This window comes from Camellia sinensis, chromosome 11 (genome assembly GCF_055761805.1).
Source record: "Camellia sinensis isolate YWXY chromosome 11, ASM5576180v1, whole genome shotgun sequence".
Lineage (NCBI taxonomy): Eukaryota > Viridiplantae > Streptophyta > Magnoliopsida > Ericales > Theaceae > Camellia > Camellia sinensis.
The window spans coordinates 20,969,435-20,984,531 of record NC_138971.1 but is presented as its reverse complement, the minus strand read 5'-3'; the positions used below and the strand labels follow the sequence as shown (position 1 = coordinate 20,984,531).

The window sequence follows — 15,097 nt, the reverse complement described above, 5'->3', positions numbered from 1 at the left end:
CTATGCTTTAGGCCTAGTTTGGATAAAGTTACTATAGAATGATGAATTACAAAAATTGGGCATAAGCATATTGGTAATGGATTCTATTAAGTTTGAATATTGTCTAAAGTACTTATATGTTAAAGTCGTATTCAGATTGATTGTGTCAATTATTTAATTGATTTAATTTTTTTTTTTTTTTTTTTTTTATATTTATGTAGCCATATATTAATTGGAAGGAACAAGGTTTAGTTAACGAAGTTCGAGATCAAGGTGGATGTGGTGAGTTTATTAAATCTCAGTACTTTTTCTATTAATCTCATCCTATAATTTTTCTTTTACATATATATTTATTTATTTTGCTAGAATGTTGCTGGGCAATAGTTGCTTGTGCCGCTGTTGAGGCATTATATAACATTAAGTATCAATGTAAGGAGTTATTCCAATTAGCCCCCCAGGAGCTTATTAACTGTGTGAAGAAAGAAGCCAAAGTGTGTTATAGGTCTTCAATCAATGAAGGCTTTAGGTATGCCAGACAATATGGCATAAGACGAGAGTTGGATTGCCCCTTCAAAGCGCAAAAGCAACATTGTCTCAGTAAAGAGAAACACATGGCAAGTTTATAAAATTTTTATTTTTTGTTTTATTAAAAAGAATTACTTTTTTGCTTAATTGATTTGAATATTTAATTATTATTATTTTGTTATAAAAAGCGTGCTTTGAGGATTAAGAGCTTCAAGAACATAGACAAAGAAGACGAGGCTGGGATAATTGAAGTCTTAAAGCAACAACCTATTGGTGCAGGAATTGTGGTCACTGAAAAGTTGAAAAACTACAAAGCGGTACAACAAAGCTAAATGATTATGTATTATATAATTTAATTACTGTAGATCTACATGCAAGCTTTCTGAATATTCAGTATATTCAATTGTATTTGATTACATCAAAACCTTAATTTATATAATCCTAACTCTTAAACCAAAAAGGAAATACACGATTACATAATCACAAATATTCATAATATAATGTAATTACAATCATTCCTAAAACAAACCTAATATATATACAACTAGAAGAATACAAAACATGGAATATATATATATATATATATATATTATATTTTCATATCCCCATTCAAACTTAAGGTGCTGAGAGTTTGTCAAGAAAAAATCGAAACTGAAACTGAAACCGAAACCGAGCAGTGGTGTGAATCTTGGTAAATAAGTTAACAAGTTGTAGAGTCGAAGGGACCAAAGAAATCGAAATAGAGTCAAATTGCAAATATTGTTGGACGAAGAGACAATCAATCTCAATGTATTTCGTTCGTTCACGAAAGATAGTGTCATGGCCTATCTGAATAGCACTTCGATTGTCACAGTAGCGAGAGGTCGGAGAGGACTGAGGGATGCCCAAGTAAGATAATAGACAACAAAGCTAGAAAATTTTAATAGTAGCATGAGTCATAGTACGATACTTAATTTTGGCAGTAGAACGAGTAACAACAGTTTGTTTCTTACTTTCCAAGAAATCAAAAAATTACCATGAAACATACATAAACTAGAAGTGGACTTACGATCATTAACATCACTAGCCTAATTAGCATCGACATAGGCTACCAAGTCCAAAGAAAAAGTAGAAAACAAAAGCAAGCCTTGAAAGATAGTACTGCGAAAATAGGGAAGAATCCAACGCAAAGTAGCCCAATGTGTAGAGTGAGAAGCAGAAACGAATTGACTAACCTCATAAACAGCATAGGCAAGATCATGGCAAGTAACTGTCAGATAGACTAAGTAACCCACAAGCTCTAAATATAAAGTAGAATCATCCAGATGGACACGATCAGTAGTATTGAGCTTCACATTAAGCTCAATGGCGGTATCAGAAATCTTAGTGTTAGTAAGAGTAGCACATTGAATAAACTCATTGGCATACTTAGCCTAAGCTAGAAAGTAGCCATTGGGAGAAGAAGCTACCTTAATACTAAGAAAATACCGCAATGTGACTAGATCCTTCATTTCGAAGGTGCGGAAGAGATGCTGCTTGATCTTAGAGATAGCAGAAGAGTCAAAGCCAGTGATGATCATATCATCCACATACAATAATAAGGCAACAAAACTAACAAAGGTGTGGATGAGAAACAAAGCAGAGCCTTGGGCATAAGGATAAAACCTAAACTTAGTAACAGTTGTCTAAAAATGATCATGCCAAGCACGAAGAGATTGCTTCAAACCATACAAAGCATGCTAAAGACGACAAACCTATTCAGAAGAATGGTAAAGGCCAACGGGAGGATGCATGTAAACCTCCTTAGTGAGATGACCATTAAGAAAAGCATTCTTAACATCCATCTGACAAAGCGGCTAATGACGAACAACAACGACAAAGATCAAAATATGAACATGAGTCATCTTAGTAACATGGGCAAATGTCTCCTCATAATCAATACCATACTATTGTGAGAAACCTTTGGCAACCAAACGAGCTTTGCAGTGCTTGAGAGAACCATCATAATGAGTCTTGACTTTATAGACCCATTTGTAATCAACTAGATTTTTGCCAGTAGGCAAAGGAACCGGTTCCCAAGTAATAGTCTTCCACAATGCAGACAACTCATCCTGCAGAGTTCAAATCCAATTAGGATCCTAACAGGCTTCCTTGTAAGACTGGGGTTCTACAAAAGAGTGAATAGTAGACAAAAAGGTGCAGTATGAAGAAGAAAAACATGTTTGAACAAAACTAAGTTTGACTATTAGTTTACGATTGTGAAGTGGATACTTATGGTTGGTAAGATTCGAGTCCTCAAAACTAGGAGGATCAGACTGGTGGGGGGGACCTTGTGACGAGAATAGACTAACAATGGAGGAGAAGAAGCAGGACAGGGAATGAGAGGAGGATTTGAATGGGGAATAGAGTCATGAGGGATAGTGGAGAGGGACTCAACAAGAGGGGTGATTGGAGAAGAAGGGGGAACAAGCTCATGGAGAATAGCAAAGATGTACTTATTAGGAGGGACCTTAGGAGAAATTAATCAATATGAATAAAATCCTCTTTGGAAATCGGGGTAGTGATTGCAAGAAACTGAAAGTAAAGTAGGCATTCGAGAAAGGCAATATAGTGGGAGACATACAGGTGACGAGAAATAGGGTCATAACAACGATAGTCTTTCTGAGTAAGACTGTAGTCTAAAAAGACACATAGGACAGACTAAGCACTAAATTTGGTCTTATCTTTTCGGAGAAGAATGACAAAATAAGCAGACCTAGGGAGTAATTGAGAAGTTGAGAAAACAAAGCCTTATAAGGAGACTAACCAGAGAGAATGAGAGTAGGCATATGATTGAGAAGAAAAACAGTAGTAAGAATGGCCTCACCCTAAAACGAAGCTGGAACAGAGGCAGAAAGAAGAAAAAATCGAGCTATCTCAAGGAGATGGCAGTGTTTACACTCAGCTTGATTATTTTGGACGAGTGTATCAGAACATGAAATTTGATGAATGGTACCTAAAATTTCCAAATACTCACAAATTTTTTTCTTAAAATATTCCCCACCTAAGACAGACCATAATACTTTAATAGTAGACCTAAATTGTATAGTGATCATAGACTGAAATGTATGGTATATCTGGTAGAAGTTAGATTTATGTGTCATAAGATAAACTCAAGTATAGTGGATGCAATCATCAACAAAAGACATATAGTATACATAATCCCCTTTAATGAGAACATGAGAATGTCTCTAGACATCAATATGTATAAGAGAAAAGAGAGTAATGTCATTTTTGCAAGTTTACACCGTCGACATTCGGTAATTTGATTAGGATAAACTTTACCTAATAATCCTGACTAAGCTAGAGACCATAAGAGGTTAATAGACAAATGATCTAATCTAAAATGCCATAAATAAAATTGACTCGACTGTGAATTTGGCTGAAAAGATGAAAGAGCAATTGAAAAGATGGATAGAGGAAGATGTAAGTTTTCCACCACATAGAGGTCTTCAACTCTATAGCTGGTTCCAGTCTGTTTCTTGGGCAGTCAATCTTGCACATAACAGACAAGAAAAAAAGACAACATCAAAATTGGAAGCATCAAGCTAACTAATAGATAGTAAGTTGATAGATAACTGAGGAACATAAATGACAAACAATATAGTAATAACAGACATGTTAGATGGGAGGACAGACCTAATAGATAAAATATACATACCAGACCCATTAGCAGCATTAACAGTAATAGGAAAGGGAGGGGGTACAATTCTGAAGTAAAGAAAAATGAAGAGTCATATGATGAGAGGTACCAATGTCAAAAAGCTAGTCAGAAGAAGAGATACATGAAGAGGACCCAAACAAACCTGAATGAAGAGAGGTAAGAGCGGAGGTAGACAAGGATGGTTGGGAGCTAGACAGTATATCCTAAAACTGAGCAATCTAACCATTGAAGGAAGCGAAATCCTATCTGGAGTCGGAGTAGATGCAGTATAAGTGATGGTAGGCTAGAAGGTACTTTGAGTAGGAGCACGGAATTGAGACTAAGATTGTCAAGAAGACGAACAACCCTTCTTGGGACATTTGTACTTCTAATGACCTTTTGATGGTAGAAAACAAACTCATTTGAAGCTAGGGGCCCTTCTTGGGCTTCGTAGTAGCTTGAAGTTGATGAGGAGGTGGGGTTGATAGCAATAGAGGTTGAGCAGGAGCTAGAAATAAATATAGAGATAGAGTTTGATTGACTATCTAAAGACGGGTTTCCTTAGACAAGAGCTCATGAAGAATAACATCAACAGAGGGAAGAGGAGACCGATAAAGGATGCCACCACGGATAGCCTCATACTAAGGGGAGAAAGTCATTAAGAACTGCATTAAACGACCATACTCCCAAAACTCAACATAAGCATCTAGTATCTTGAGGTCAAATGGTTCCATGAGAGCCAACTAATTCGAAAGACCTGTCATTTCAATGTAGAAGTCCTGAATAGATTGATCCTGCTGAAGAGCACCCTGAATAGTTGTTTCCAACTCATATCGCTTGGCAAAGTTGGATTGTTGATATATACCCAGCAAATAATCTCACACCTCTTTGGCAGTACTGTATTTCGGAAACATCATTCCAATACGGTCATCATAGAATTATGAAACTAGGTCAGAATTTGGGCATTATCACAATCTCAAGTATCATAGGATGTCAGATATCATTTCTCCTTCGAGTTCGATGAATGAGGAACAGAACCAGAAACATAGCCCCATTTTTTCTGACCAAGAAAAAAAATTCTTCATAACATTGGCCCAATAAGTCTAACTGGCATCGATAATTTTGCATTTGATGGCTTGGTTTTTTGTGTCCGACATTGTAATAAAAGAAAGTTTATAGAATAAATGGATCAAAAGTATAATAACTGAAAGAGCTGAAAGGCCAAATTGTAATAAATTAAATAGAATAGTACCAGATGGTCAAATAACAGTGAGAGGAAGAGAACCAGACCACCTAACAATTAGAAGTCGAGAAGTTGCTGGAGAGGAAATGAACCACGAGGATTCAAAGCACTAAGACGAAAGGATTAAATGGAACGCTAACTAAGAAGAAATGTAGGAGTTAGTGACGACAAGCCAAAGAGAGCACAGCGAGCATAAATCCAAGTCGACTTTGACTTTTAGATTCATGGTCGAACTTGTGAAGCAAACTAGATCGCAAGTTGACGAGTGACTTCAGAGAACCAGAAATATCAAAGACTTCGAGAGACTGATCCAAATGAGCCAATTGAACTAGGAGGTGGGACGAACCAGATGATTGAAGCAGCTAACAAACCAAACGGCTGAAGTAGACAATGAACCAGAAGAGATTTTACGAACGAGGCTAGGGTTTCAAACTTGGCTCTGATACCATGTAAGTTTTTTGAATATTATAGTGTATTCAATTGTATTCGATTACATCAAGACCTTAGTTTGTATAGCCCTAACTACTAAACCAAAAAGGAAATACAAAATTACATAATCACAAACATTCCTAATATAATGTAATTACAATCATTCCCAAAACAAGCCTAATATAGAATATATACAATATATTCTCATAGTACAAAAAGGATTTATTTCTATTTAAAAAGCTAGAGAAAAGGATTTGGAAGGTTATTCCTTTTGTGCTTTCAATGGAGCTCAACCGAAAATTGATAATTTATGGGAGTTGATTAAAGTAAGGATAGCATTATGGATGAAGGCTGCATTAGCAAAGGAGTCAGTCTCAGTCAATGATTTGGTTTTCAATTTGTAGCAGTGTAGGCATGGTGCTGGGGCTTGAGCTTTTGCTCTATTTTCTTTGTTTTTATTTTTCTGGTTTGTTTCCAACTCTGGTTTTTCTAGTTTGTTGTGGGATCATGCATGATTGGCAAGCATAGGGTTTTATTGTGTTTCTCAACTTTGTTCTAGTTTCATTGGAGAGCTTGAATGTGGTATATGTAGACTAATTAAGTTCGCATAACAATGTTTAATTTAGGAGTGTCATTTTTTGTTTGATTACTACTGTATAGTATCTCAAATTATATATTCTAATTTTGTTATGTTTAATTTGTTAAATTGTTAAAAGGTTAAAAAGTGTTGTATTTTTTACATTTCATTATTGTTAAAAAGTTAATATTGCTAATTTTGTTGTAACTTTTATAGCTATAAATATTAGAGCACTATTATATATCACCAAAACATTACATTGGAACTATTCACTTCTTATATGATTTTCTATTTAGCCTGTTAAATTATATGGATCTTACATATATAAATGACTTTTATTGTATCAATATATTTAAGAAGTGAAATAAATTGGTGAAAAAAATAGTGGTGAATAGCATTTCTTTAAACTTTATATTAAAATATTATCCTTAAATTAGATTATTTAATTTGCAATACTAAAATATATAATTATTAAATTATTGAAATTTTTATACATTTATTCTTTAATTTGTTTTACGGTTATGCAGAGTTTGTTCCCACTCTCGGTAAGTTTCATGCTTTGCTTATGGTTAATAATTTTTTTTTTCTTTGGCTAATAAAAAAAATTGGCTATTATTGTTTGTTTTGTAGGGCATATATGAAGCACTTGATACTGGAGGTGTAAATCCAGACCTTCATGCCATATTTCTGGTTGGATGTGGGACGGATAAGGATACAAACAAGAACTACTGGTTAATTCAAAATTCTTGGGGGACGGGTTGGGGCATGAATGGGTATGCTAAAGTTATCCGTAGTTCAAGTCTTCCCGATGGAAGAATCCCCCTTCTATCTAGATTGTCCTATCCGGAAAATGTAGAATCTTTTTTGTGTACCGAAGAACAGATGATTGAATATTGTTCAATTAGGAAATAGCAGATTATGTAGTAGTTCCTCAGGTGTTCCTTCTAGCAGATTATGTAGTAGCTCCTTAAGTGTCATTTTTAGATTACATAAACAATATAGATATTTGCGTGATATATATAGACAGCACAAGTAAAACTGCTTGAGATTTCAATGAGTATACAAGGTTTATTATTATTATTTTTTTTATGGATATATATTGTCTGTAAAGTTTTTTATTTTTATTTTTTATAGATGCATAGTCTGTAATGAAAGTTTAAGTTGGCAATGTAGTTTATAATTAAGTATTTCAAAATACCAAAAATTAGTTTTAATAAAAATATAGTTGGTTGCTTCTAGCTATTGAGTAATTAATTCAAATAACAATTCATTAGCTCCAACAATACCGTTAAAATTAATGTTATTGTAAAATAAAATAAAATAAAAAAGAAAAAGGCATTGAAATATATCATCAAAATTATGAAATCAACAATAAATTTTTTATTACTATATTTTACCTGTTTTTGTTATATTGCTCTTTTTTCTTTTTGTTAAATGATAAGAGAGTAATTATACGTATGAGAATATTTACATCGTCAAATAGACTATTAACTTACAATAACTAGAAAGTCAATAAAGCTTAATACAATCAATATACTAGTCCACCAAGCCCAAGCCCAACAACCAAATAAATCATCATCACAATCCCATAATAGCGGAGAAATAATTAACCACCACAAATGGTATCAAACTCTTATCTATAAGAATTGAATCCGAAACCTCACACCATAAAAGGTATTACACAACCACTAGGCTAAATCTCTTAGTTAAATTAGACTTAGGTCATATCAAAAAAACTTTTTACTATAGTTTCTAAGTTATTTGTCGGTGTCCAATTATCACAATCTGTCACAATTAATAAGATTTTAAAAATTAAATTTCTCACTTTGGTGCTTAAAAAATAAATTTTCCCACTTTGATCCTTAAAAAGGATAAGTTTTTCCACTTTAGTCCATAAATCTAAACTCTACCTAATTTCAAAAGCCATCCTTATCACCAACTGTGTTTAATCTTAAAAATAAACTTTATATCAAATTCACAAAAATGAACAATTAATTTACAATAAATATGTGTCATTCGAAAAATAAAAAGGTTGTAAATTGACTAGCAAAGGAAATCAAGTGGTGAGGGTTTAGAAGGAGAGAGGCGATTAGTTGTGGTGGTGTGATGAAGAAAGAGAGGTGCTTGACTGTGGCAAGGGTTGAAAACATGCATAAAAGAAGGGAGGAAATAGGTAAATGAAGGTTCAAGTATTGTGAAATAGCATTTGATTTAACAAATTGTGATTGCAAATAATGCTCAATAATGACTATATTTATTTGGTATACTATGTGACGTGTCATTACAATATTAACAAATACAAGTGGTGAGACCTATTCAATAAATGCAATTATGAAAAATGATATGGAAAATCTAATATGGTGTATATGTCATCGTAGCATTACTCTTGTGATCGAAAGAAACTTTTTTTTTTTTTTAAATTTTAAAATTAAACCATTTTTGGGGTTAGAAATGAAAAAGTATTTTTCTTTGAGGAATGTAGAAAAAGGCTCATATTTTAGGGTTAAAAGTGTAATTTAGTTTATTTCCATCATGAAAGTATAATGGTGCTGCTAAATGTCCTGCGTAATTCTATTTTCACACCACTAAACCTCTCAGTTCACACTATATTCTCCTATTAACTCAGTTCACACCACACTAAAATTGAAAAGTTTGATTTTATCTCACTTCACACCCTTATTTTTTAAATAATACCAAACTACCCTCTTCTTCAACAAACCCAAACCCAAATGCTAACCTTAACCCTAGCCTAATCCTAATCCTAATCCAAATCACTACCACCACTGGCAACAGCCGCCACCGTCACAGTCACAGGTTCTCGCATCTAGCTATCACCCATCTGCCGCCCCTTTTCCTATCTCTGCCATTAGCCTCGTTTAGCCTCTCACGCTCTAACGTTAGATCTCTCTCTCTCTCTCTTGTTCCATAGTGGTGGGTCACGGCGATATGAGTTGTGATAGCGGTAGTTGGAAAGGCGATGGGTGGTGGGGTAGCATGATTGGAAGGTTGCGACAGGGGTCGTGATGGTGGCCAGAGAGGGAAGTCGTCATCGTAGTTGCTCGGGGACAACAGATAGAGGTGAAAAGTCAGTCGCATCAACCGTCGCATCGCATCCGCCATAGCTAGCCTTATCTCTTCTCTTCTTTTGTTTTCTTCAAATTCTAGATCTACGTTTTTCAGATCTCTCCATGTTGTTTATGGTCGTAGGAATTGTTTGTGATAGCGATGGCCGGCGGTGGAGATTGGACTGTGATGGTAATGGAAGAGAGGAGTCGTGGTGTTGTTGGTTGAGGATTGCAGCCGGAGGTGGCGAGGCTGGTGATGATGATGATGTGTATTGAGAGATTAGGGATTAGAAATTTGTCCAAAAAGGTAATTTTACTATGGGACAAAATTGTAATCTAAAAAAAAAAAGGTAAAATTGTAATCTAAAAAAAAAAAAGGTAATAATGTATACTGAGAGTATTGAAGATGTGCAAATAGAATTTCCCAAATGTCCCCATACATCAAAATTGAGCATTATTTTTACTTCTAAGAGCATAAACCCTTATCCCAAATCTACCCTCACTTTCGTGGGAACCTTCACCATTATAGCTCTCATTCTTTAGCAGCACCCACTCCTATCTCCAGTTATCATCTTTCGGTCATTCGATGATCCATTTGCCCACTGCAACTCCTCATTAGCAACCTTTTCCCATCAGCGACCACCTGGCCTTAGTCCACATTTTTATTGGTGACCCTCTTTAGTAGTTGCTCTCCTATACTGGTGCATTTCTATCTTAGCCCCCTTACCTATTAATGCCTTTTGTTCCCACCGATGACCTTTTACCACAGCTTCCTCTACTGGTAACCTCAGTTCCTCTATCTACGTCAGCCCATCTTCGATATCACTTCAACCCTTCATTCTCTTTTGCACGCATACCTCCTTAGCTCCTCCACTTATAGCCCATTCTTCTTTATACGACATTGCTTCTACAAAACCCTAGTTGTTTATGTAAACCCTGAAATTATGTGTGCATGAGAGAATAAGAAAATGAATAGGAGAGATCGTATGAAGAAAAAGAAGAAGAATAAGAAAATGAGAGAGAGAGAGAGAGAGAAAAAAACGATTTTGGTAGTTGCTAGTATGATGGGTTGCAAGTTGCAACAACGAAGAATTTCTAGGGAGGTTAGAGAGGGGCAAGGTGGTTGGGAAGGGGTTAAGTGGTGGCGACCGGAGTTGTGGTTGTAAGAGAGAGAGCGGTCGAAGTTCTTGGTGGTGGCAAAAGGTAGTGAAGATATAGGGTTAAGGTTATGTTTGAGAGGTAACAAATGATGACAAAAAATGAATTTTATTATAGGGTAAAAATGTAATATAATTTTATTTTATTTTTGGATAGTAGAGGTTCAAAGAAATTATATAGGAGCATTTAATATGGGTGGCTCTATTTACACTCCAAAAGATTGGTTGGACACCCCAACTTAATGAAATTTTTTTATTATCAAATGTTCATATTTAAAATGACAAAAAAATATTTAATATTGAAAAAAGTGCAAAGCATAGTGTTTTGGACATCCCATTTGTCACACCCAAAAAAAAATAATACAAATAATCCAACTCATAAGCGATGTGAATATAACAGAATTACTACACTTTCATATATAAGAGCTTATAATACAAAAGATATTACATGCATTATACTTTCATAAATATCCATTCTGAAACTACATCATGTAACACTAGTTAATAACAACAAAATAAATGCCCTACGGGCTTACATCCTTCCAAGACATGACTTGGTTACAACAAAAGAGAGAGTCATAAAGTCTACACATTTCATGCCCTTGGCTTGAATAAACATTTAAATACAAAAATAACAAAATAGAGCCTCTAGCTCCTAAGTCCTCCCAAGCTACGTCCTTGGAGGAAGCATATTACATGTACCTGAAAATGGTTTCCCAAGTAGGGTGAGCCAAAGCCCAGTAGAGATAGACTAACACAATACATGAGGTTTAACTAAGATATAAGTGTTAAGTATATGTATTCAATACTTATGACCAAAACACATCTTCCTCACATGGTTACATGATATCAACATTTATATCTAGATCCATCCCCATTTATTCATTCCAAACTAGTTCATCTCATTTCAATTTATAGGCCACATTTAAAATTCTTCGAATAACCCAACTAAGACTACAACTTAGTGGTTTTCAATCAACACAACAAACATATGGATACATCAACCTTGCCATTTTACAAAAATTTCATCCGAGGGATCAGCACCCATGTATACATAAAGTTTCAGAACTTTCACCCTGAACACTCCGACCAATTTAATTTTTAATGGAGTCCATCTCCTATCTCCTCCCAAAACATGAAGTACATCTCATTTCTCATCCCAAAATACTATATATATACAATGTATTTAAAAACTCCGTCAAATTCAATGACATAGTTAAATGATTAGTTTCAACTCTCCTAATTCTCATGCAACTTCCACAACAATCATAGCTATCCTCCATCGATAGCCTATTACAGATATTTTTAAACAGATATGCAATCTTTATAACAGATAATTTATCAAATTCCCATAGGTGAGTGATTAAACAAATCCAACTACACCATTCATTTATACATCTTCCCAATTTCACATTTCTCATCCCAATTCCATTATTTATACAAAATAATTATTTAACATATATTAGGGCAAATTTCTCCCTTTTTCAAATATTGACCCAAAGGCCAAAATCAACTATTTCAAGACAAGATAACCTCAACCAAATTGTATTGTCAATTATATAACATCACATGGAAACCCCTCTTTCTAAAGCATAAACCCAAACCTTAGGTTTTCTCCAAGCACCCCCAAACCTCATCATGTATACATAACAACAAATAACTATGCTAAAAATCATAATAAGGTGTAGAATATCCTTACCTTAAGGAAGAAGATGAGCCATGCAAGAGAGAAACTCCAAGAACACCGAAATCCACTTCTATTCAGATCAAAATGTAGATCTTGACGAGCTCTACGTTTTTCTCAAAGGCACTAGGTTGGAAATCCCAATGATTCTAGATGAGATCTAAAAGAGAAGGTGAATTGTAGAGAGAGAGGCTCAAGAACAAGCTTTTTGGAAAGTTTTAGAGAGAGAAAGAGATATGAAAAAATGATCCAAAATACCATCTTCTCAGACTGTTATACGCTCAGTCCGCTCGAGCGTGGAAAGTGACGCTCGAGCGTCAGACACAAAGTTCTGCTCGAGCGTGAGAAGTTACGCTCGAGCGTGAAATACACACTTCTAGAAGTTCTGTAGACGAAGGTCCCCGCTCGAGCGTGAGAGTGGGCGCTCGAGCGTCCAATGCACATTTTCAGTATTTTCAGACCTGTAAAAGAGAGTTGACGAATCCCGTTCGAGCGCAAGAATGGCCGCTTGAGCAGAGGAGAAAAATTTGTGTAGCCCGTTTGAGCGCAAGAATGCCTGCTCAAGTGGGAGAGCCAAAATCTGGGCAATAAAAAGTTTGGAAAATAGGCAACTAACCTGTCCTAAACGCACAACCACAATCCGAAAGCCAATTCTAAAGGGATACAAGGGAAAACAAGAGATAAACAATGATATGAAAACATTAAATCCGAGCTCGGAACATCACAATAGTCGGGTTAAAAAAACCGGAATCGTTATAACCTCCCCCCTTAATGAATTTCGTCCCCAAAATTACAAATCAAGCTAAAAAACATATTTACACCATTTATAACAATATTATTCTCACAACTTCATCACCATAACCCATTCTCCGGTCATCCATTATCATTAACTCGATGCACAAGTTTCAATAGTGAATTACAATTCATGTATTCCCAAAACATTTACAAGGTTTATGATCAACTCAAGTTCCCAAAATGTATACAACATATACATTGTTTCCAAAAATGATACAACAGACATAATATTCCATATTTTCAAGACATATGTAATGCTCATATAAATCCAAGTTCCCAAGTTATCCATAACATATATAATGTTCATATTAACCTGTGTTTTCAAAACATATTCAACATATATAATGTTTTCATACTTTAACACATATGCAATGTGTTTACATTTCATGAACAAAATTTGAATATCAACATATGCTCAAACATCAACAAATAAGTCCGGATATTTCTCTCGGACTTCCAATTCATGCTCCCAAGTTGCTTCCTCAACCCCGTGATGTTTCCACAATACTTTGACCAAAGGAATTGTCTTGCCTCGCAAGACTTGGTCCCGTCTATCCAAGACTCTCACCGGTCTCTCCTCATACGAGGCGCCTTTATCTACCTCTAAGTCGGTCCAATCCAATACATATGAGGGATCCGGCTCATACTTCCGAAGCATACTAATTTGAAACACGTCATGCACTCCGAAAAGTTGTGGCGACAATGCCAAATGATAAGCAACCTCCCCAATCCGTTCAAGGATCTCAAAAGGACCTATAAACCGAGGAGATAACTTTTCACTCCTCCCAAATCTCATCAAACCTCGCTGTAACACGTCCGCGAGGGACCCCGCTACAGTTCAGACTCGATTTGTGTCGCGGTTCTTAATCTTGAACCAAAGAGTCCAAATCCGGCAAATCATTTTGAGAAACAGATTTTTTGAAAAGAAGTGCCAAACATGGACTGCTTTGCCAGATACAGAGTCGCCACCTAAATATTTTTTATGGGGGAATTTAGGAAACCCTGACTCGGTGCCAAAGGCCACGTGTCCGTCATCACCAAAGTTGTCTCGGCTCGGGAACTTGGGTACGATCGGGGAAGGTCAGCTATGAGCACCCCCTCTCGCCCGATCCGAAGATCGGCCTCTACTAACCGTGATATCCGTTTTTGAAAATGTTATGTGTTCTTATTCTGGTTATTAGCCTAGAATTACTATGTTGTGCGCACAACAAACAAGTATAGACCAAATCGCCTAAATTGGAACAAAACATTTCATGCTTGTTTTGAAAATAGTTTGCTACTCGCAAGTAGGCTAAAATGTAGGTTTTGCCACCCTCGAGTGGGCTTTTAGAAAAGATGGTTTTGCCACTATTTAGTGGGCTTAAAACTCACAGTTTTAATGAATTATCCCAATTTAAGCAATTCGACCTTCGTCCACAGGCATTCAAACAGTTTATCACGTAAGCATCTAGCCACATGGTAAGCATGCTGTCATGATAGCATTCACACGCATGCGGTATGCTAAAGCATAAAAGCTCACTTAGTACTCCAAGCCGAAACAGAAACCAGTTAGTAATCACATGCATGATCCTAGTTCATATTTGAAATGGCTAATGCAACACATGCAAAGATGCAATCTAAACAGGCTCGGCTATCCTAAACATGGCATGTGAAGTGCTGCAACTAACAAATACTCAACTTGGAATTGAAATACGAGTGCAGTTAGCATGATGTACCGAGCCTGGTGCATGCAAGACAAATGTATGAATGCACGCATGCATAGCATAAGGTATGCTAATTTAAATATGCCCTAGTCTACCATCATAAGCAGGTAAATAAAAGGGAAGAAAGACGTGGGGTTGGAAGACATGCACACACGCACCCACACTTATTACAAATTTGCCCTCGCTCGGAGGGACCGAAAGAATAATACAGTCCGAATAACAAATCAACTATCCTAGCTAATTAATTATTACAGACTCATAATTAATTAACAAAATAAA

The 15,097-nt window shown here is 35.7% G+C and overlaps 2 protein-coding genes across 2 annotated transcripts; one reads left to right on the top strand and one right to left on the bottom strand.

The window, feature by feature from the left end:
- The first annotated feature begins 76 nt into the window (after positions 1-76).
- LOC114273918 (vignain-like) lies at positions 77-836 on the top strand. The gene is made up of 4 exons (XM_082894864.1): positions 77-118; positions 201-261; positions 346-593; positions 693-836. The coding sequence occupies exons 1-4, from the start codon at positions 77-79 to the stop codon at positions 834-836; spliced, it is 495 nt and encodes a 164-aa protein (XP_082750990.1).
- A 283-nt stretch (positions 837-1,119) lies between these two features.
- Positions 1,120-4,192, bottom strand: LOC145802193 (uncharacterized). The gene is made up of 7 exons (XM_082894863.1): positions 4,184-4,192; positions 2,454-2,594; positions 2,283-2,339; positions 1,953-2,024; positions 1,719-1,865; positions 1,520-1,591; positions 1,120-1,413 (listed from the first exon to the last, which is right to left on the bottom strand). The coding sequence occupies exons 1-7, from the start codon at positions 4,190-4,192 to the stop codon at positions 1,120-1,122; spliced, it is 792 nt and encodes a 263-aa protein (XP_082750989.1).
- Positions 4,193-15,097: the final 10,905 nt, after the last annotated feature.